Source organism: Gasterosteus aculeatus, chromosome 5 (assembly GCF_964276395.1).
Source record: "Gasterosteus aculeatus chromosome 5, fGasAcu3.hap1.1, whole genome shotgun sequence".
NCBI lineage: Eukaryota > Metazoa > Chordata > Actinopteri > Perciformes > Gasterosteidae > Gasterosteus > Gasterosteus aculeatus.
The window spans coordinates 15,270,542-15,293,779 of NC_135692.1; the positions used below are offsets into that span (position 1 = coordinate 15,270,542).

Genomic DNA, 23,238 nt, shown 5'->3' on the forward strand with positions numbered 1-23,238 from the left:
CCAACACAGGATTGTTTTATTCCATTTATTTTTCTAATCTTACTTTCACGGCCTTACCTTTAAAGTGTTCTCTTTTTACAATAACTGAAATGATATTTCCCCAGTAACAATTAGGATTAGATCAATTGGGGATCTTCAAAAAATATACAGCTGTAACCAATACCGTTATAATTTATACATTTATCTTTGAAAATAGGAATACAAATTTTACAATTTCTTTTCTACAATATTCTCTTTTTTTAAATCTTCCCATGTCACATGACGGCAAGCCGTGCACTACTCCCGTCGTGCCGTTTGTGCCTTGAGCAAACTTTCTTTGGGACACTGGAAGTCAGCGTGTGAGAGAGAGAGAGAAAGTTCACAGAAATGACATTTCATATGTACAGTTTAGTTTAGTTTTTATAATCATAATTCAATAAACTGAGCGTCGCGCGGTCAGTGCTTTCCTCAGGGCTCATTGTCAGGTTAGTTTGAGACACAGTGTTTAGACTAGCGGGACATTTTCCTTTCAGGGCTCGGAGTCTGTCGGTGACTATCGAGAGGTCACGGACCCTGCTGGATACGTTGTCTTTGGTCGTTTTCATTGCGAGGGGTTAAAATGGTTAAAGTGCAGTCACCTTGAGCTCTGCTAACATGGAATGTTTAGTCAGTCTCCATGTCGACAAACTAAAATCTGCCAAACGCACTCAAATATGAAGCAGGGAGCGAATTAAGAGAAGCAGAGCCATTTTCTGTCTGCAATGCCTAAAGCACACGTTACTGTAGAGAAGGAAGGAGTCACACCTTCCGTCCCACTGAAAGGCCGGGAGCTCAGCACAGCGTTGCTATGAGGTCAAACTATGGATATGATTCGTCAGTCAGAACAGAGATCAAGCGACTGAAGCGATATGTAGTGAAAATCTGTGTTTTCATGCAGGGCCTGACTCCATCTGGGAAGACGACAGTGGAAACTGCGAATCACAACCCCTGAGGAGGCCACAGCAACGTCAGCATTACGCAAGAGAGCCGCGATCCCGACCAACGACCACATTCCCGCTCTTCACCAAGCGCTCCTCCGATAACGCCCCCCCCCCCCCGTGGATTCAAAACATTTACAAAGATATATTCTGTGCGAGTTGTCGTTTGTGGCAAATGATGAATAAATATCCGCGTGTGATTTCAAACGAGAAGAAAAAAAGAAAAACAACAGATTCTGTACACGCTACATGCTAGAGACAAATACAGGCGGCCGTCTCTCAGCATAAGACAAGAAATGTTCTCTCCTTCAGACTATAAAAATACCTAGAATCTAGAATGAGTGTAGAAAAACTTTACATGTACAAGTCATTTACATCCAAGGCCTTTTTTTTTTTTTTTTTTTTTACATTGAGTGGCAGGTGTAGAAGAGCAGACGTGAATGGGGTGAAAAACAGGACATTCTTCTTAGCATATTGGTGCAGGAGGCCATGCTACCCTTCATCTAGTATCCGTGGAGACGCCTGGTAGCCGTCTCATGCCCGGCGTCCGAGTCCAAGGTCCAAAAGTCAAAATCAGTCCGTACGTCTCCGAGGAAACAGCTGTTGCTTCAGCAGAAGAAGTGAAGAGGAGATTTGTTTCATCTGCCCTCCTCCCAATGTCCACTTTAATGCCGAGCAATTATTGCCACTGTTCTGCCACATTTCTTCAGTATTTTAAATATATATATATATATATATATATATATGGTCCGACAAAAAAATAAACCTGGCCAACAGCCGACAAAAGAAAGCTCATCTGAACTGCCGATGGCTGATAATATAATACGTAACTCATATTAAGACATGGCTGCTAAATGTAGTTTGTAGTATTCTTGTATATTTTCAGATTCAACATGACGTGTGACGCGCTGTCCCTGTAGTGCGAGTGGGATGTCGCCCACACCAGTCTCCACTCCACTGGTATGTCAGTGGAAACCGATCCCAGTCACTATCGGACAGCCTTCATTTTGATTGGATCTGTTCACAATTAACATTTGCTTCCAACCAACTGAACATTAATGAAATCAAAACGTAGTGCAAAGTACAACCATTTGATTATTCACATACAACTTATTCTTCAAAAGAACGGTTACCTGGATAAGTTTACTTTCACTCAGCAAGAGAACGATGGAGTCAGATGGGCTGCACTAAAATAAATACATCACTACAACTCCCAGAATCCTTCATGCTTAATCCAAGCATTGGTACGAGTTATCCACTGGTCTACACACAGGGAGTGATGGGAAATGTATTTTTTCTCCACTTGAGGTTTCCAGCCCACCTGAGCTCCAGGACCCTGTTTCATTGTAAAGCAAAAAAACAAACCAAGAGATGAAACAAATGATAAACCGCCCAGTTCCTTCATATTACTCGCTAGTGTCCCCGAGCTTTAAAAAACCTTTTAAGCTACACTGCGAAAAACAAAACACACACACACACACACACACACACACACACAAAACCCTCCGGGCGCTTCTCATCCTCGACCCCTGGAGTCGTCCCTCACTGAGGTTCCCAGTTGAAATGGGTTAAACTACAGACTGGTGGAGGGACTCGGCGGCGTCCAGAGGAAACTGTCCTGCCCAGCGCTTCGTGCACCTTTTAATCAAAACACGAGTCAGCCTGGTTCAGGAGGTCACCGCCGCCGTCCCAGGTGACCCTTCAGAGGCCGAGCTGAGGCCTGTACGGCCGATCCACACTCGGACCACCTCTCATTTAAGGCCTTTCGGTGCTTTCGAATGGTCTGATTGTGTTTCCTTTTAGCTCAATCAAACATTGACACTTTTTGGGTGGGGGGGGGGGTCGTAGAGGAAGATTTTTTTTTTTTTTTTAACTGTTTAGGATACTGACCTCTTGCACACATTCACACACTCAATGCGGGAGCCTCGGGTCCCTCGAGCCAAATACATGGAGGTCACCAGAACCCAAGCGCGTCCAGGAGGGTCATCACATCCACTCAGAAATAAGCACAGACCACAGAAGGGATACCTAACGACGGCCATGGACTTCTTCAACGTGTTTCACCCTCCCTTTTTGGAGGGGGGTGGGGGGGGAGGGGGGGGCTGGATGCGTCGTTGTCGTCGTCGATTCTTCACATCTTCACATCCTCTCCTGAAGGTTTTCTTTTAGACATATAAATGTCTCGGATGTTTCCTCGCAGCCCGACGGGTCGCTGTGCGCGGCCGTCTGGCTGCTCGCCGTCTACTTGACCTCCAGGATGGAGGGGTTGCACTCCATGATGGCCACGATGATCTTGTCTATGTAGTCCTGCAGCCTGTAGTTGATCTCCTCCTGTTTGTGGACAGTCTCCATCAACTAGAAACGGAGCAGACGGTGGAGTCAGGCGCGGCAACGGCGTTTCACAAATTCAAACCGTATCGTCTGAAAAAAAAAAAACCGACCTCTACGCGAGACACGTTGTTGATCTCCGCCGCGAGGGAGTCGGAGAAGGAGGCTGACATCAGGTTCTTGGCTCCCTGGATGCTCAGGTTGATGATCTGGCCGTTCAACTCGTCGTTCTGCTCTTTCAGGCTGCGGTTGTCCTGGAGAGAGATGGGGTTGAATGAAACGCACCGTAAGCACTTAAAAACACACTCGTCCATTTCCAGGGAGGCGGGAGAACGCGGCGGCACGCGGCCCGCTACCTGTTTGAGTCGTTTGATCTCTTGCTCCAGCTCGGCTTCGCGGGTCCGCGTCTGGTACTCCTGCAGCCCGGCGCCGGGCGTGCGCCCTCGCTTTGCCTCGGCCTCCAGCTTGTAGAGCTGCAGGTGCTCCAGCTGTTTACGCAGGTCTTCAATGAGCTGCGGAGGAAAGAATCAAGGGACTTCGGTTGGTCACGTTATTAAGGAATCTCACAAGACTTTTTTAACACATGAAACTATATTTTGTACACAGAGACCTCAGTCTCACCTCCTGAGTGCACTCCTTCTCTTTGCCGCTGTGGTGGCGCTCGTGGCTCAGCTTGTCCGCCATCTTCCTGCGGGACTCCGTCTCCTCCTCCAACTTGTCCGCCATGGCGTCCGTCTCGTCCTGCAGCTTCCTCTTCTCCTAGGCGACGAGAAGACACGGCGAAAGGTCGGATGAAGAGTGTTAAGGCTGGTGACAGATGGAACGAAAGACGAATGGACGGGATGCTGTTGTTGCCCTCACCTCCTCTAGTCGCTCGATGTTTGCTCGGAGACAAGGAACACACGACCGCAGCTCGCTGTTCTCCTCGTCGAGCTGCTGCAGCCTGAGAAACGAGCACGAATCCACGTCAGAAACCCACACTGCTGCTTGTGGAGAGTAAACGACGCTACGCAACAAAGCAGCTTAGTGCCAGAGGGGGGCAGTGTTGAGCCACAACCAACACGTGAGTTCTTGAAAAACCCAACAAACAGGACACATTCTCAAACCCTCCAGATCCAGTTATTATGATCACAACAAACATCTAAATAACTCGATTAAACGGCAACATTACACGGGAAAACCATCTGTTGAACAACAGATATCCTCTCCTGTTGTGCTCACCTGGCCTGCAGGTTTTCCAGCTCCAGCCCCCTCTCCCTCTCCAGCTTGACCAAGGCCTCCTTGTGACGCCGGGCCTCCTGCTGCAGCTGCTCGTCGGCGTGGAGCTCCTGCTCCTTCAGCTGCTCCTCCAGGGCGTTGGCCCGGTGCACCAGGTGGAGGTTGTCCTGGCGCAGCCGCGCGTGCTGCTCCCCGGACGACTCGGACTCCTTTTCCAACTCCGCCACTCGCCGCTCGAGGAGGAGCACCTGGGGGAGAAGCGCGCGTAACGAGTCCGTTCCAACGGGGGGGAAACGGAAATCGATTCAACCTCCTCGTCAATGAGCGCTCACCTTGTCTGTGATGTCGTTGTCAGCGAGCTCCAGGATGTCCCGCGTCAAGTCGCTCATGGTGTCCAGAGTCATCGAGCTGTTCTGTAGGAGATGTCTGCATTGGAGGGGGGGGGGGGGGGGGGGAACACGGCTCACGTCTGATTTTCTAATATCGATTCAACAATTAGAAGATAGATAAACTTACTGACACCAGAGGAGGTGTTTGGCTTACCTCGCTACTTTCTTGCTGGACAGCCTCTTGCCAGCACTAGATGGGGGGATGGTGAGGAGGAGGAGAGTGGGGGGGGGGGGCAAAAAACAACAGGAAAAATGGTCAGGAAGAGAAAAGGGATAAAAGAAAGACACCGTCCCTCTCTGCTGGCGGAGGAGGAGCCCCACAGAAAGAAGGGACGCGTTCAGGTGCTTCTACTGACAAACGGCAAACCAAAGCAACCGGAGATCCACACATCACAACAATGTGACACAAACACGCAGCGAGGATCAACAGACTGTGATTTAGGATACGATTTGACCTGCCTGTCACAGTATTACAGAAACCTAAAACAGAAGTTCTATAGATTCCTGAAGTGAGTTCTAAAGCTGAGAATTATGCCTCATCGCAGATTCAGATGCTAAACCGATCAAACGGGATTTTTCTGTAGTTTCTGTAATAGAGCTACTGGTCAGTAATCCTGGATCAGCAGGTCCGTTTGCATAAAAGCTCCACCAGAAAACAACACGCATGAAGCATGAGGGCAATGACATGGAGAGCGGAAGATACCGGACACCACTCACCTGTGATACCTGCGGTTATTACGTCACATTTCTACAATCAGCTCCGTTTAGACGAGAGAAACGTTCATGATGGATGAGCGACCAATCACAGTCGGTGCAGATGGTGACGACGGGGAGGAGAAGGCCACCGCCGAGTTTCTCAACTCACGCACACAAAAAGATGGGCCCGGGTACAGCGGGCTTAAGACACGCCCACAAAACAAACCGCGATGACTGCGTGAGAGGGCCGTCGGCACCACGCGCCATGCCGGTACAACACGGTATGCACACGCCATGAGAGCATGCACGGTACTGTGACCCATCAGCACCGCAAACATTCACACGGCTCACAGGCGGCGTGGATGGAGGAGGGGGGGCGGTGAACGGCGCGTTACCTAGTCATCTCTAGGAAATTGAGGCGTGTGGAGAGGTCCTCCAGACGGCTTATTTGTTTGTGACACTGGCTACAGAAAAAGTCCAGCGCCTCCTCCCTGAGGAAGCTCTGAAAGCGGTCAGGGAGAGGAGCAGGAGCACTGGGGAGAGGAAACAGGGGGGAAGAGGAGGAGCAAGTGGTGAGTGACGGACAAGAAGGGGTGAGGTGGGACAGGGACACCTGTGTGTGGGGGGGGGAGGTTAGTGAAGTCCATCTGAGTGTTGATGGGGTGGGAGGCGGTGTAAGAAGACATAACATTCTCATTCTGTCTCCAGAGGTGACGTGATCGTCGTTCCTTGCTGCCAGGCGCCGTCGCAGCGTCTTCGCTGCGTGGTCGGGTAGTTTCGCCTCACGTCCCGCTGAGCGAGGATTATGCAACACTCACTCACACGGTTTGAGTCGTGGCTCGGCGGACCTTGAGTGCGTGTCCGTGGACGTTGCAGCACCCGGCAGTGTGTGCGTGTAGTCGGAGAGCCGTGACATGCAGAGGGATGCGTGTGGGTGCGTGTGTGTAGGCGGCACTGCTACATGCGTCAACAATGAGCGCGATTGGCTCAAAACGCCGTGACGCATTCGGTCCGAGTGGGTGAAGTTTGTGGGATGCAGCAATATTTTATTTGGGTATAATTTGAGTTCGTTTTGGCCTCACTGCCACCAGCATGGAATCTTACACAAACTGCATGTTTGGTATTTGTGCTTCATTTGAGGATTTATTCATACTTCATTTCCTATTTTGTAGGACCTTTTTTACTCTGATGTATGATGGTTGCACCTCTCTTATTTCAATGGGTGGTTTGTCAAGAGCTTCCTGGCAAAGCTCTCCGGCTTTTTGCCTCTTATGAGAAGAGTGGAGGAGAGATTAAAAAGATGACTGTAAAAAATCTACAAAATAAATGGGTAGAGCCAGAGAGGGGAGTGTGTAGAGTGTGTAGAGTGTGTGGAGTGTGTGGAGTGTGTGGAGTGAGTAGAGTGAGTAGAGTGAGTAGAGTGTGTAGAGTGTGTAGAGTGTGTAGAGTGTGTAGAGTTTGTAGAGTGTGTAGAGTGTGTAGAGTGTGTAGAGTTTGTAGAGTGAGTAGAGTGTGTAGAGTGTGTAGAGTGTGTGGAGTGAGTAGAGTGTGTGGAGTGAGTAGAGTGAGTAGAGTGAGTAGAGTGTGTAGTGAGTAGAGTGTGTAGAGTGTGTGGAGTGAGTAGAGTGTGTAGAGTGCGTAGAGTGTGTGGAGTGAGTAGAGTGCGTAGAGTGTGTGGAGTGAGTAGAGTGTGTGGAGTGTGTAGAGTGTGTGGAGTGAGTAGAGTGTGTAGAGTGTGTGGAGTGAGTAGAGTGTGTAGAGTGTGTGGAGTGAGTAGAGTGAGTAGAGTGTGTGGAGTGAGTAGAGTGAGTAGAGTGAGTAGAGTGTGTAGAGTGAGTAGAGTGAGTAGAGTGTGTAGAGTGAGTAGAGTGTGTAGAGTGCGTAGAGTGTGTGGAGTGAGTAGAGTGTGTGGAGTGTGTAGAGTGTGTGTAGTGAGTAGAGTGAGTAGAGTGTGTAGAGTGTGTGGAGTGAGTAGAGTGTGTGGAGTGAGTAGAGTGAGTAGAGTGTGTAGAGTGTGTAGTGAGTAGAGTGTGTAGAGTGTGTGGAGTGAGTAGAGTGTGTAGAGTGTGTGGAGTGAGTAGAGTGAGTAGAGTGAGTAGAGTGTGTAGAGTGTGTAGTGAGTAGAGTGTGTAGAGTGTGTGGAGTGAGTAGAGTGTGTAGAGTGTGTGGAGTGAGTAGAGTGTGTAGAGTGTGTAGAGTGTGTAGACTTCACTTGAGTGCAAAACATTTACTCAAGACTCTTGAGGGTCACACGACGCCAAATGAAAGCAGGCGCCGGTTTAGAGCAGGACGTATCCTGACATCGACGGTGAGAGAACCTTGTTTACACTTCAGCCATGTTCGCCCTTCGCTTGGGAAGGAGGCAGATACGGGCGGGAAGGACGTCTCCACGGAGCTCTTATCATCGCTTCACCTCAGTGTCTTTGTTGAGAGAGAAACATTTTCTCTGAAGAACGTAAATAGGGGGCAATAAAACATGGACAGCTGAGAATGTATCGCGCCTGCTACCAGGAAGGGGGGTGGGACGGAGGGGGGGGGGGGATTTGGAAAAGAAAGACTGGCTTAAGTTATAATGATTTCCACACGGAAACAACAGTCTGCCGGCAAAATGACCTCCGATCAGCGTAAACAGTGGGTTCAGAGGAGCAGGGAGGTCCGGCTTGTACCTGGGAGAGAGCAGCGAGGAGCCGTTGATCTGCTCGGGCGGCTCAGCGAGGGGGGAGTCGCCCTCCCCCTCGGTCCCCTCCACGCCGCCCTCCAGACGCAACTCCGAGGTGTTGCTTTCCCCAAAGTCCTCGAAGTGCTCCTCCTCGCCGCCGATGACCGTGACCAGCGAGTGGTTATGCAGCTCGGAGTTCAGGGAAAACCTGAGGCGGGGGCGAGGGGGCACAAGGGGATGGATTAGTGTGTGCGTGTGTGTGTGTGTGTGTGTGTGTGTGTGTGCTGCCTTGTGTATACAACAACAGAGTGGCTAACGTAAGGTCAGAGACTAAAAGTGTCCAGTTTGGACAGGATAAAGACAGAGACAGAGATGTGTGACTGGGGACAAACAGCCACGTAACCACGACGTCAGCCACCCCTGATCCCCGCCCCCCACAGGAGGAGCGCAGCTGCAACAGTTCGACGCCCGCTCGTCTCCCAAGAGGTAATCTGCTAATTCACATTAATCCCAAAGTCTGCTTCGGCTGAAACGCAGCGCCGCGTGCCTCGCTTTGTGATGCCGAACCACGTGGCAGTTTGATGTTCTCCTGAGGCCCCGACAGAGGGGCTCGTTATCGGGACCCTCACAATCGGCTTATTTTACACAACTGGACCAAACTCCGCGGGCCGGATGTGTGGATTCGGTAGAATAAAGTCCCTGTCTGAATAGAGATCTGCAACAGGTCTCGGCCTAACAGGATGTGCTGGATGCCTTTGGCACACACAGGACGAGGATGTCCAAATCAGCAGAAAAGCTTTCCTCCTCAGCACACGGTGACAGAAAACCCCACTCGGCTTGTTTTCATGACAACCGACTCAAAGCCGAAGCATCGCCTTGATTTACAGCAGGAAAACCGGAAATCCCACCCTGGGTCGCTAAACAAAAACACTATTCGCCGCCGCCCGTCTCTCTTCAGAAGACGACGCTGCAAACACGGGGCTCAACCGGGGAAATAAAAAGGGCTTTTTGGGGGCGACTCACCCTTTCATCAGGCTGTTACTTCTTGGCCCCATTGGCAGATCCCTCACACAGATGGACGGCGAGGAGAGAGAACGCATCCTCGGACGCCCTCCACTGCCCCGGCGTGAAAGCCGCGGGACAACTGGAGTCACGACGCCGGACAACCACAGCGGAATTCTGAAGTCTCACGGGCCACGCCGATGAAAAACAACCCCCCCCCCAAAAAAACCCTCTGCAGGTCTCCAGCTGGGAGGAGAACAAAAGGCTTCGCTTCCCTGCGGCCGGCTGTGATCGGCTGCCAGTCAGCGCTGCGCGGCCGCGGCGCCTTGTGCCGCCCGAAGGACGCGATATGGCCGTGGCAGGGAGACGGCGAGCGGGTTAATCAGATTTGAGGCTAAGCGACGGCCCGACAGACCGTCCCGCTGACCGACCGGGCGGGGGCGAATGCGCGCTGGGGACATGGGTGAGACAGAGGAGGATGGGGGGAGGGGGGAGAGGGAGGGAGGCTAATCCTGTTAAAACTCTTAATCCCGTGTGCGGTGCATGTACGGCTCAGGTTAGCCGGGCCTCTGCTTCCTCGTATGCTTTTTGTTGACATGGACTCCGTAATTTATTTTTTGCGGCGTGGGTAAAGGTCATAGAGGGCTGTTGCTCCCGTCAGCAGGGCAGTGGTTTGAATAACTGGAGGGGAGACAATGAGATCAGCCCGCGTCCCGGGAAAAAAAAAAAAAGACGAAAAGGTCGAAAAAACAGAAAAAAACGCAGACTCGACACTTCCTGGAATTCAAGGCTCAATGGTGGAATAGGAAGTCCGAACGACCCCCCCCCGTCAAGCAGGCCGCTCTACGCCGACACCGAGCCGGACGGACGGGTGGCAGCGTCAGCAGATGAGGCCTCGGTTCTCTGCACTTCGTCCCGTGTCTTTGCCCTTTGTACTTTATCAAGGAGAAGGTGCACGCACAGGCATAAAGACCCCGACTGCACCAACTCGGTGAGGCCACATTCAAATGAAGATGACGCTGCAGAAAGAACCTTACAATATCAACATTCACAAATCTTGCAACCCGCCTGGTGCAAAAGCGACATTTGCACATTGAGATATGATATGAGTCACATAATTGGTCCAAATCCAAATTGCTTCACTACTTTATCATCAGATCTGGTTCACTGTGGTGCCACTTATCCATCCATCCATCCAGCTCATCACTTCAGCACATTTGCAAAGAGCCAGAATCAGTAGAGCGCATTTACTACGATTTCTAGATGGACGCTTGGAGGAAGCAGTGCTGGTGCTGATGGGAGTTAATGTAGTTAACACCACTTAACCTCATCAGAACAGAGTGAGATAATCCCTAATAAACTTAACCCTTCACTTTGGGATATCGGGATTATGTGCACATAGTGAAATGTACACCGACCTGTTTCCGCCGTCCTCGGGGTCGTGCAGCGCGGCTTCGATGCCGCTGTCCGTCTCCACGTCCTCGTGCATCTCGGGCGGCACGAGGGCCCCCGTGTCCTCATCGGTGAAGGTCTCGCACTCGCTGTAGGTGCTCTCGGAGCCCAGGTACGCACTGTCGGTCACCTCATTTTGCTGCAGTCACAATAAAACAGGCGCATCAACAGTTTGCCCATCGAGCAGTAAAGTCACTTACTGATCTGAGAAAGTCACACGGGTGACTGTGTACATCCTGTGTATTCTGATCAAAACAAACACTCGGACACACTCTTCCGGCTCTGGAAAAGTCACAATGTGTATTTCAAATTGAGAAACAGGCAGCGAGAACACCTACAGGTGTGTAACAGAAACCAAGCCAATTAAAAAAAATAAAAAGAAACGTCAGTCCAGCCAGAAGGTACGGACCCCGATTCCACCAACGGCCAATCAAATCCCAGAACACCGACGGACTTCAGTCAGTCTGCTGTGAATCAGAAGGCTGCTCCAAGCTCGACCGGTTCAAACTAAACTACCAAACGTTCAACACAAAGCCCACAAATGCCGGGAAAGAACATCTGAAGCGTTTAGCGACCAGAGACACATTATCCCATATCAAAGCTGTGGCGAGTCACGTTGGCACGACGTACCGTTGGAAATGCAGCGTCTAGAAGAGAAGCCGGTCCCAGAGGGCTGTCCACCATGCCCAGGACCATAGTCTCTGCCCAGCCAGGCCAACCTGCCCCGACAGCTAAGGACTACAAATGCTCGCTAACCTCCGATTGAAGAGAAGGCGAGAAAGAAAAAAAAAAAGGAAAATACGGTGACAGCTCGTTCTGCTCCACGGGGAAGTCAGAGGGGAGGAGCCGGAGACAAAGTCCAAAGAGTAGCAGAAGTCAGCTGTAGTGCTCAACCAGCTCCTGGGAGCCCGGTGCGCGGCCCTTTAAACCGCTAAGCCACATTCAGGGGCGACGCACCGACGTCATATCCGCCGGGCCGCGTGCCGACAGGACGCTCCGTCCAACCGGAGACATAGAAACAGTTACTGGAGGGACAGCGCGGCGGACGGGGCGTCGCTTTCCTCTCGCGCCAGCCCTCGGGCTGAACGGCTTCGCCGCGAGTGTTTTCAAAGCAAACAGGGGCGAGAACAGCGCGGCCATTGAGAGGGAGAGGAAGCGTCTTCTGCCAGAGAGGCAAGGCCACGGACGCAGGTGTGGCGTCTACTTCGAACGTAAACACAAACCTCCCCCAAACTCCACTTACGAGCTTTAACACATCACATGCACTTTGACGTATGTATCATACACATACTAACCGCAATGGCGGCCACACATCAGAAAACACAGGAGGAAGATTACTATTTAGATTTTATATGTGGATCATTTTACATTAACTTTAACTCAAATGATCTTAATGCAACTTGGAGGTACTCTGTTTTAAGAGGTCAAAGGTCTCCCTTGTTAACACGGCTTTTCTCTGTGTCCTGGAGCCTCAAAGCAGTCTTTAAAAACACACTGAGACTGCACTGTGTGTTGAATTGAATTGAATATTCCACAAATGACGCCGTGTTTTGTCAGACAAAACGTCCGATGACGTGAACCATCAGGGCCATGACACGTCGCTGAAGCGTCTGGAACTCATTCCTTCTCTCCACTGCGGCGCATGGGCCTGCGCTTCAAACGCGTGCCAAGAGAGGCCGCTGACGGCGCCCTGCAACGCTCAAAGTGCACCATTTCAATTCTGTGGAGCACAGCAACAATCACAGTTAAATATACAGGATCCGAGCACCGGAGGGGGACAGGAATCCCAGAAATGCTAAACCGCAACTGTAAAAACAGGAGCGCGCTCACACGTAACAACGCCGGCGCATTGCAGCTAATTCAATATTTGTCAAAGAATACCCGAGAGCCTCGGCGGCCAGATGCTGTTTGGCGTCGGGCCGCGTGGTAATGACTCTGCTGGCCACACGGACCATTTCAGGGGGAAGAGTGAGAGTGCACGGGGAGTTCACGCACACACACACACACACACACACACAAACACTCACCTCGTCGTACTCCTCTGGACAGCCCACAGCTCCATCGCCCGGACTGTAGTTCACATTGTAGAGCGGGGGCTCCGGACCTGTGCGTGGGACGGGCAGAAGGGGGCGGGGTCAGTGGGTGCGTGGGAGCAAACGGGTGGAAGGCAAACGGAGATAATGGATGAGTTTATTAAATGCCGCCATTAAATCCCGCCACGGGGAGACTTTGTAAAACATTTCACAAACAAATGATCAAATGGGCTTTCGCATCGTGAACCGGTTCACAATCCAATTTCCGGGAGCCTGTGGGCATTTTCTTCTGAAGCACGTAAACGTGTAATGAGACGGCAATCTGGCTGATATTGCTTTTGTTCATGTCCCACTCTGGCTAAGAGTATTAAAATGTTCATCTAAACGTCTGCCGAGATCTATGATGTGACCAAAGAAAAGCAATATCTCTTCATCGTAAAGCAAAGCTGTGGATCTCAGAACGACAAGCGCACATGACTGAATGTTTCACACATTAGTCTAATCTAATAGATTACAGTGTGTATTATTACTTTCAACACGAGTTTAGTCTTCATCGTGAAATAGGAATTTTCACCCTAAATAAACATCGGCAGTCATGTCCTCTCAGATAAAGTCTTCCATTGAGCTTTGTTTCGCCAGGAAAGGCAAGTTCATTTGAAGAGCACATTTCAACAACGAGCCAATTTAAAACCATTAAAACATAAAAGGCGAAAGGAAAAGGACATTTAGTTGAGGAAAGTTGCAGTGCAGTTAAATAAAAGCACAGTACAAAGCATCCACTTCCTCCTGGCAAAGGAATAAACGCGTCACAGGCAGATAGATAATGTAAATATCGGCCTTCGACAAACTGATACGTCGGCTCGTAACGTGTTTGCTCAATCAGCACATTTCAGAGTGCGAGTCCGAACAGCCCGACTCGGCCATATTTACAGACAGCACACCGGGCGGGATGTGACCCTAAACATTGTGTAACTTTCACACTCGCATTTCCAGTGCTCCAGATGGTCATGTGATAAAATAGAAGAGGCGAACCCGTATCCAGGTACCGTCCCTCCACAGAGCCCCCGCGGCGCTCTGTGGGGAGCGCAGGAGCCTGGCTCCTGTATCCGGTAAACAGAGCCATGCGGGCTCCTGTCTTGTGAAACCCGTTGCTCCTCGAGGCACGAGGCTCGAGGCTCGTGCACGTATCGCGGGCCGAACGTGAAAGCTGGCTTCTGTTTGACGAACACACCTGTGGATCTTTGAGGCCCTGGAGGGGAGAGGGGGGCGCAAGAGATATTTACCGAAAGAGACTCTTGTTGTTCCAGACATGCCGTAGCCACTGCAGGGGGCGAGGCATTTCCGTGGCCTGGGGCGGGGGGGGGGACGTCTTATCCCCCGCCAGTAACGGGTGGCGAAAGGAATCCAATTATAAAGAAGGTGCAGTGCAAAGAACTTTATTTTGCAAACAGGTTGGAGGCTGGTGGAGGATTTCCCCCCTCTGACCACAGCCTAACAGCCATAGGGAGCACAGTCTCTGTACTGCCCCCCCACCTCCCCCCTCTCCCTTTACAATGGGGTGGAATTCTGTCAGCCGCGTGTGAAGGACCTGGGAAGTTACACTACAGGTCTGTTTTTCACACACTGACGGGAAAACCAGCTAAACGCAGAAAGGGAGCGACCCCCCCGCCTCCCCCGGCTGGATTCCGACCACGTGACGCCACCGGCGACGGAATTTGTCAGCTTCAGATTGGTGATGGTGGAAGAAGAGCTTGTGACAGACCGTGTGATCAGACTTTCCACGGCAGCGAGTGACGGGTGTCACGGAGCGGCCCCCGGGCACACGGAGCGAGGGCGCTGAATCATTTAGGCGAATTGGACTCTCCGCCCGAACCCCATCTCCCTGGAACCTCGCCGGCGAGCCCGTGTGTCTGTGTCCAGGCCATCACTTATTAACGGCGAGTTGAGTAACCGGAGCAGCTCAACGCAGACAGAGAGGGAGGGAGGGGGGCCTCGTATCGATGGGCCGGCTGGGCCCCTGCCGAAGGGCCATTACTCTTTTGGGGGGCGGGGCTTATCCATCTCGTATTAGTGGAATTTGGGTCGGTCTCCTTCGTTGCCTTTGAAAACGCCTCGCGGCAGCCGGGAGATGGACAATATGAGGCGCCGTGGGGGAATAAACGGATGCTGGAGAGCAAATGCGGGTGCAGGGGTCTGCTGCGGAGGCTGTTGTGGAACTGGGTCAGCAGCAGGTCGGACAGAACCACCAGATTTTTGAGCCCCAATATGTTCAGTTGGTACGTTTCTCGGCTCGTCAAATGCTCAACGGCGACGACGCCTTTGTGACTCACCTCCATTGCTGATTGCAGAGATTCCACGGTGGAAGTCTTCAAAGCTGATCACTCCCAGTCCACTGGGGTCCAAAAACTTGGTCAGATCCTTCACCTGAAAGACAAGAGTAACACAACATTCAGAAGTGAGGCGACAGAATAGATCCCCTCCCCCATAAAGAGCCTCATCAGCTTTGCCTCGATGCTGTGAGATGACGTCATACAGAATACCGGGTAAACGCTGCAGTGCTTTCATACTGACTTCAATGGAACAACACATAAGAACCTGTGCTTGAGCTAAACATAAGCTACATAAAACTACTACTGCTAAAAACAACTCTTTTCTTGGGCTCGCTTCGCTGACATGACAGTTTTACTACAGAATTATGAGCGAGAAGATCAATAAAAACATGCATTCGGGGCTATAGTGTGTTTACCAGAAGTGTGCAAAGGTTAAAGCCTTAAAAGAAGAAATAAAAATGGGCTTGAAAGTGTCACAGTTGCAGATGACTTGTTGTCGCCAGGGAAATTAATGTTTAGGATCTTTTAATCTTGCACATTTACTTATGCAGCTATTATAAAGCGATACAGCCCCTTCAGGCACAGAAACCTGTCCGATGGGTAAGCTCACCTACACCACTCTGTTTACCTGCAGTCAGTAACCTGGCAACAGACGGGTGAGCACTTCAGTGACTACAGGACATCGGAGCATGAAAACAACAACAGTGCACCTCAGGTAAACATTCCCTGTAGATTCAAAACAGATTTATGAAAATCTAACCGGACCGGAGGCCTCACCTGTGACACACAGCGGTGTCAACTACGACTACCTGGCTCCCAGAGTTCTGGCCCGGGTACCAAACACGCGCCCGTATCTGCAGAGCCATCACACTCTATTTACGTACACGCTTCCCTGCACTACAGCAACACATCGTCACAGGCAAATTTAAGTCGCTGACAAAAGGAGCCTGAAATTGTGTCGGCGAGGTTTCTGTGGTTTTGGCTTCCTGCAGAAAGCGAGCGGCCAGAGTGCGGCTTTTCTTTTAAACTTTCTATATCAGTTAGTGGGGCGGGGGGGGGGGGCAGGGCCATCTCAGATATCCTCAACCTTTCCATGAGGCACAGGAGGTCGCTGCGTAGGCTGAAGGGGGCTGGTGGAGAAACCTGCTCGCCGGCGGGCGTTAGAATGCCGCATTCACTTTTTTCCGCTTGTCAACGGAGCACCGCAAAGCTCACAGGAAGTAAAGGTTTGTTCCGTGAAGCTCCCCCGGGGGGTGTGGGGGAACTGAGAGATGAGCGTTTTACGTAACGAGCAGCGATTTACTCCCAGCTGCAGCGTAGTGGCATACGACTCAACAGGCCGGACGAAACCTCGGTCAGAGCGACGCGTGGCACACATCAGAGCAGGAGGCCCGTTGGCCCGGTCCCTCGGGTCTCCTGAGCGGAGCCCGATGGCTATTATGGGCCTGACCTACAAACTACCACTGAATGGGATCTCACTCTGAGGGTATTTGTGCCTCTCCGCAGCCGTTAAAGTGCACAGCCTCCCTCCCCAGATGTACTTTGTTTCACTAACTGAATGCACTGTTTTTTATTGTTAGTGTGTATGTTTTACATGCCGTCTGCTGTATAATCCCACAGGTTATTGACACCACGTTTTTCCAACCTAAAAATGTACCAACGGCTGTACACACACTATTAAGATGATCCTTTCCGGATAAGAATCGATTCTTATTTGTTTGTCCCTCGTCTGATGAAAAAGACATCACACACTGTTCTAGAGAAACTGTTTTACGTCATAATAATTTGCATTGTTACAGATACCGAGCAAAGCCTAGAGAGACTGTTCAGGAAGATTAAAAACAACTGTGTGAGCAGCGAAAGGCACTGTGCGTTTTTTCTGTTTCCTCTATTTGTGTGCAATGGGTGCCGGGGGGGGGGCACGCCTGACCGCCCCCACACAGACCGCCGTTGTGCGTGACCCCGTGGAGAAGAATACCCTTTGGTGAGAGACTTGGAGGGGGTTTCACAATAGTGCAGAAAGAATAAATCAACCCACAACTATGATCATAAACCAAGAGCGCGAGCAGCAAGGGAGGGGGGGGGACAAAACGAAATGGTAGAATGGTTTTAGGGTATAAAACGTTTGCACGCAAAGAGAGAGGGGAGCGGACGTTTCGGGCCACGGGACATTCCGTTGTGGATTAGCGGGGCCGTGCGTGAAAGCAGCGGGTGATGGGCAGGGCGGCCGGCCGGAGTGGGGACGGGAGCGTCGGCTGACAGGAGACAGACGCGACCACAATGCACCTCGATGTGGCTTTTGTGCAAGAATCTGGGTCAAAACCAGCGGGCGGTGCGGCGAATGAACTTTTAAAAAGATGAATCGGAAGATTTGGCACCAGCCTGCCGGGACATTTCACGTCTTTCTCTCAAGACACTGGAAAAGGACAGGAAATCATGACGGCCGGCTTGGTGTTTAAAGGCGCGGAATCTGACCGTTGTCACACCACAGGCGGCGTGTCTGCATTACACGCTGCGGACATTCAAAGCCACATGATGTACCCGGAGGAAACATTTGCTCAGCTTAGCACACATGCAAATAGCTCATGACTACCTTGCTGTTGTGTCTGATAAGCGACTGGTATATTTGCAAAGTGGTACACAGTACAACACACGCCTCCAACTAAACAAGGACGACGTAAATAGAATGACAAAGCTCCCTCTAAGGCCCGCCTCCTTCAGACAGGTTCAACAATCATTATTAATCACTGAAATAAAACATTATACCTTCTAAAAGGTGTAACCACTATGTCTCTACTAGCCACATGTTGTTTTAAAATGTTTTTTATAGATGTCCTCATGAGCTGGTTTGACCTATTTCCTTGTGGTTTCCTCAACCACACGGCTAAAATCATTTTTTTAACCCCTGTGGTTCACAGTATAGTTCAGTTATCTGCAAGAGTGGAAGTTATTCAAACCACCTTTATCGCCAGCCGACTGAACTACCAAGGACACAGCGGGGCAAAGCTAACGCAAATATGAAATAGCACACGTGTGCAGATATGAGAAGAGTGAACCATTGGCGGTGTGACTTTGGCTGCGTCTCGGCCTTGTTGGATCAGACCTCACGTTACGCGCATATTACAACATTCCCCAAATTCTGAAGATGACTCCGTCTCCTGCATGCTGACCTATTGCAAACGAGAGAGAATAACACGCCGAAGCCGCCTGTCTGTGACCGCGGGGGAGGGAAATCGGAGAGGAGGTTCCTGCGAGAGCACAAATCAAGCTCCAGCAAACCGGGCGTCCCACGGCAAATAAAAACGGCACCCAGGCGATCGATCCGGGGGAGCCGTCTACGGAACGCTGCGAAGAAACAAACGTCCGGAGGAAGCTGCTGGACTGTGGCAGAAGAAACTCAGCGACCACAACAGATCAATACCTGGAACGAAACCAGCCCCCCCCCCCCCCCCCACCGCTGTCGTAAATGACTCACCTTCAGCGCCGCCCGGTGAAACAACAGGTGGGAATGATTTACGTTAAGCTAACAGGACAAAAAGAGCTGCTCCTCTGTGCCGACCGTCAGGCCAATGGGCAGCGAACCGTGGACCCCCCCCCTCTGACTCAGGGAAATACATTTTACTCCTAATCCTTCACAAGTCCCCGCAGATACCTACGGCTAGACACGGGACGGGTCAGCGGCACCAGAGGCGCTTTGAACCGGGAGAGAAGGGATTAAAAAGCATTAGTGAGCCGGCGTCACACAGTGTGTGTGTGTGTGTGTGTGTGTGAACAACTGAACACCCTCATCCCAAAGACCTGTTCAAAGAACATCTGAAAAACTTTTTAGATTCATTTTCTATGTTACAAAAATAAATATGCTGCACCAGGTCTAAAATCAACATTTTCCACATGCTGTATAAATACTGATGGGTCTCATTGCCTGATTAGGAAATAAATCCGTTTAAAAAGATTCCTCCTAATTGTTCATTAGGGCACGCTTGAGGGTTCTGTTTATTTCGGCAGCGGTTGGGTTACATCATTGTTTGCATCCTACCCTTTAATCTTATTTGCAAATGGTGTGTGATCGCTTACTGAAACTCAGTCGGATTCTTGTAAACAAACAGACAGACGAGCAACAGGAAAGGAAACTGATTTTTACTCATGTGAGACCAGAGTTAAATGTCGATTGTGTGAAATAAGCTTTCGTTTGAAGACTAAACCCAGCACCCTGAAAGGATGTACTACAGTTTACTTAATAACTCTACATAGATTAAATAATGAATTAAGCCAACAGCCCTTTCGCTGCTGATATAAAGAAATGCCGATCAACCAAGTAAGACTATCAATTATAATACAACCCAATTTATCACATCCAATGATTTACTTTCATTCACAGGAGTTGTTGGGTTTCTCTTCACTATTTCACAAAAGGCTTGTGAGCAACAAATGGGTGATGGTGGGCGGAGGGATTATCCCCAAATGCAAATGGGACAATTAGCGTTTGGCATATGGAGGACTGCCGGGCTGCAGAGAATTCCTCACAGCCAATGTGCTTGACAGATTTATCTGGATGATAACCCAAATCCAGACACTCACCAAATATAGCGGCCAGCTAATCCAGGCACGGTTTGAATAATATGCAGAGGGATTAGCCAAATATACCCCACTGAATCAAGTGTTGTGTGGTGAACTCTATGCGCAAATTGGACGCCATTGACTCGCTTTACTTTTGGGATGAAAGATCTGGAACAAGTTGAGTGTGAAAAAAGAAAAAGAAAAATCTATTTTGAATCCTTCACGTGTATGGAGCGTTAAACAGAGCGCCACTCGGCAGGCATTAATGCATTACCCGATAGCATCTCACCTGATCGGCCCCGTAGGCGGCAGCAAACTCCATGAACTCCTCAATCCGGACGAAGCCGTCTCCGTCTTGGTCTAAAGCATCGAACACAGCTTTTAGCGGGGAGGCGTCTTCCTCCCTCGCATTCACAGCCGAGACCATTGGCAGCGAGTCGTCTACCACCATCTTGGAGAGAGAAATGGTCTCCACAGTTTGCTCACTAGTCCATCCGGCCTCAGGAGAAGACGCGTGTAAATCCTCGACTGAAAAGTCGAATGAGGCCACTTCGCGGCAATCGGTCCCGTCGAGCCGGTCACCGTCCGTCGTCCTCTCCTCGTCGCTCGGATGGAGGACACTCCCGTTCTGGACATCCGGCCCAGGTTTCAGGTCCCAAGTTTCCTCGTCGTGCACCTCTTCCGCGGTCAAGCACAGATCCAAAGCCATCGCCTGATTCCCTTGATTTTGGGCTTCAGAACAAATGTTTTCCTCCATCAAATCCGTGGACCCACTTTCCACAGAGCAAATGAAATCCCCCCGGATGAAGACATCTTCAGCCGGAGGCCCCGTCAGTGACGAAGGTTCAGCCGACGAAGCTTCAGCCGACAAACGCAGCGCAAATGAGTCATTCTCCCCCCGTCGCTCTGAGGTCACACTTCTATTCACGGCAGCTCCCCCGTGTTCCCCTTCGCACTCCTCTGTTGATAAATCCAACGCCACACCTGTGCGGATAAGAGCGGGAGGACTGGCGGGACGCAGGCTCAGACTGCTGTCACAGTCCGGAACCTTTAAGTCCAACAAAGACACAGATCCTTCCAAGCGGCGCGGCGGCGTGTGGACTTTGTCAGGTGGGAGGTGGTTCTCCGGTAAACCTTGCTGACTACGGCTGCAGGTTAAAGGCAGATCGGTCACTTGATCGGGGAATGAACCTTTGTCTCTGGTTTCATGTGACAAAGTCTCCTTTCTTTGTGAGGGGGAGAGACCTGCCTCCTCCTCCCCCTCCTCTTGTGACAGGTCTACCAGCTCCTCACTGACACCCTGTGGGTTCAACTCACCCGAGGACTCTGGGGGGAGGCAAGAGAGTCCATTTGAGAGGAGGTCTACCAACAAAAACGGCCCCCCCGTGTTAGTCTCGGAATGCCTGTCGGGGGGTTTCGATGGGGAGAGCGGAGGACTCAGGCTTATAAGCTGAGCACTGAAGGCATTGGAGGTCTCCAGGAGGTCCTCCGGCGTAAGACTCGGGTCCTCACGCGCAGTGACTTTTCCAACCACGTCGGTGAGTTTGGGAGAAAACAGCCAAGACAAGGCGTAGTCATTCAGTTCATCAGGTAGCTCAGGACGCTCGTCTGAGACGGACTCTATAAGAGAAGCATCATGCAGAGGAGCTTTGGAATTCTCGGACTGATCCCCCTCGAATTGCACATCTCCACAGGAAAAATTCAACATATTTATTAGGTTGTCCAACTCTACTGGCCTGTCCTGGTAAATGCCCCCCCCTTCGCTTTGTTGGAATGCTTGGGCCCGGTCGTCGTCGTCTCTGAAATCCAAACCGGTCTGTCCACCCTCGTCGGGACAGAGCTCCTCTCCATTGTCTGAACCCGGTGGGTGAAATCCAAGAGGAGATGCGTGTTCCGAGTCCCACTGCGAGTGCCCCAGAGGGCCGGACAGAGCGCTCGCCTCCATTTACACGCAGAGTGGCCGCTCCACTTTGCAAACGTCAGGAAACCGGTGCGTTACCTCACTGCCGTGGTCAAGATCCAGTTCTTCAACTTTGATGCCATGTTCTTAAGGGGCTTTGCCCTGTGACGACATATCGCAATGCATGAGTGGGATCCATAAAGGCCGTTTGTAATGTTGACTTTGACATTTAGAAAAAGGCAGGCGGGAATGTGGAGGGGAAAACAGAATATAAATGGAATGAGGTTGTAGGTATTTAGATATCTCTACAAACAAGAAATAGTTTTAGTTGTCTCAACTCCAGATGTTCTGGATGGCCAGATGTTTGGACCTGCTGTGGGCCTCTTCTCTGTCCACGCACATCCACGCTTCAGGACGCGCGACGTCCACATGCCTCCTCAGTTCGGCCCGGAAGCGGACGCATCGCCGCGGCGAAAGTCTCGGAACCGAACCGAGGTTGAGGGACGAGCGACGGCGTCTCTCCTCGGGACGAAACAGCGGATCGACGCGTTAAGTCGCCGGTTGTTTGTCAACATTAGCCGTTTTTCTTAGCCGCTTATCCAATCCGATCCCCCTCGAGCTAATCAAGTAATTGATCTACATTTAAATCGAACTAAGGCCACGGTGTCGAACCTCCCACAACCGAACTGACAGCGGAGCCGCGGACTTCACGGCGGCTCCTCACAAGAGCATCCCGCGCCCTGCGCCCCAACGGCCGCCCGTCGGCTGCTAGCCGACCTGCTAGCGCGATTAGCCTGTTAGCGAGCTAACACGGGAGCCAGTTCAGCCTCCCGGCGGAACGCGACCGAATAAGGAGCCACCGCGTCCCGCTGAAACGCCGCTTCGGAGGCGGGGTTTCCTCTGCTTCGGTCCGAGGCTACGTCTCCATTTTCAAGAGACGCTTCTTTTTGTTTTGTTCTGTTTTTTGTTTTGTTTTTCTCCAGCGGCGATCCACCTGTGTGTCCCGACGGCAGGCCGGCGGGAGGGGGAGTCGAGGCGAAGCCGTTCGTCCCTCTCTCTCTTCGGGTTCCTCCTGTCGTCCCTCGTCCCGACAAACAGACAACCACCGGGTCACGTCCCGCCGCCCCCGATTTGCGTCGTGAAAAAGGAAAAGACGTCACGAATCGAGACCGCAGGCGCCCCGTCCTCGCGCGGTCGGTCCACCGATGTTGGGTACGGAGCTACGACCGCTTCTCGCATCAGCATCAGCGGTGTGTCCCATCCTCCTCCTCCTCCTCCTCCAGCCGCATACACAGCGCTGACGTTTCACGCATGCGCACGAAGCACCCCGCAGTATTGAGCCGATCGGATCGATCAGTTGGTCGAAACGTTTGAGTTTTAATTTAAAACGAAGGTGTGCAGTCCTGCAGAGACTTTTAAACGCGAGGTTAAAGGTCAGGGTCGGACAGATGATCCCTCAGCTGACAGGGAATTGAAGGAGGGGGCAATTTAAATCGTAATGTTGTGGCGCCCCCATCTGACCGATAGCTTTTATTTATGCATTTCTCTTTTTACATTACATTACAGGTCATTTAGCTGACGCTTTTATCCAAAGTGACTTACATTACACTTTAAACTCATGGCTTTTTCACATTTTGCCCGGGGAACAATTAGGGGTTAGGTGTCTTGCTCAGGGACACTTTGACTTGAAACATGTGGCATACCTAAGTTTGCAATTT

The 23,238-nt window shown here is 51.1% G+C and overlaps 1 protein-coding gene across 2 annotated transcripts; it reads right to left on the reverse strand.

Moving 5' to 3' along the window:
- Window positions 1–11: 11 nt before the first annotated feature.
- rab11fip3 (RAB11 family interacting protein 3 (class II)) lies at window positions 12–22,839 on the reverse strand. Of its 2 annotated transcripts, XM_078103785.1 has the most exons (14): window positions 19,910–22,839; window positions 15,064–15,157; window positions 12,728–12,804; window positions 10,667–10,839; window positions 8,254–8,454; window positions 5,983–6,120; window positions 5,046–5,081; window positions 4,835–4,928; window positions 4,506–4,750; window positions 4,146–4,227; window positions 3,906–4,043; window positions 3,641–3,796; window positions 3,398–3,538; window positions 12–3,311 (listed from the first exon to the last, which is right to left on the reverse strand). In XM_078103785.1, the coding sequence occupies exons 1-14, from the start codon at window positions 21,563–21,565 to the stop codon at window positions 3,198–3,200; spliced, it is 3,345 nt and encodes a 1,114-aa protein (XP_077959911.1). In that variant the 5' UTR covers window positions 21,566–22,839; the 3' UTR covers window positions 12–3,197. The 2 variants fall into 2 exon arrangements, with proteins under 2 accessions (XP_077959911.1, XP_077959912.1); XM_078103786.1 differs by lacking the exon at window positions 5,983–6,120.
- Window positions 22,840–23,238: the final 399 nt, after the last annotated feature.

What these genes read in the sequence shown, in the direction of transcription:
- rab11fip3 (XM_078103785.1), bottom strand. Translation starts at nt 21,565, where the DNA reads ATGGAGGCGAGCGCTCTGTCCGGCCCTCTGGGGCACTCGCAGTGGGAC. An exon ending in CTCTGCAATCAGCAATGGAG is followed by an intron (nt 12,805 to 15,063) that starts GTGAGTCACAAA and finishes TCCCACGCACAG; the next exon opens with GTCCGGAGCCCCCGCTCTAC. An exon ending in AGATCAAACGACTCAAACAG is followed by an intron (nt 3,539 to 3,640) that starts GTAGCGGGCCGC and finishes ATCTCTCTCCAG; the next exon opens with GACAACCGCAGCCTGAAAGA.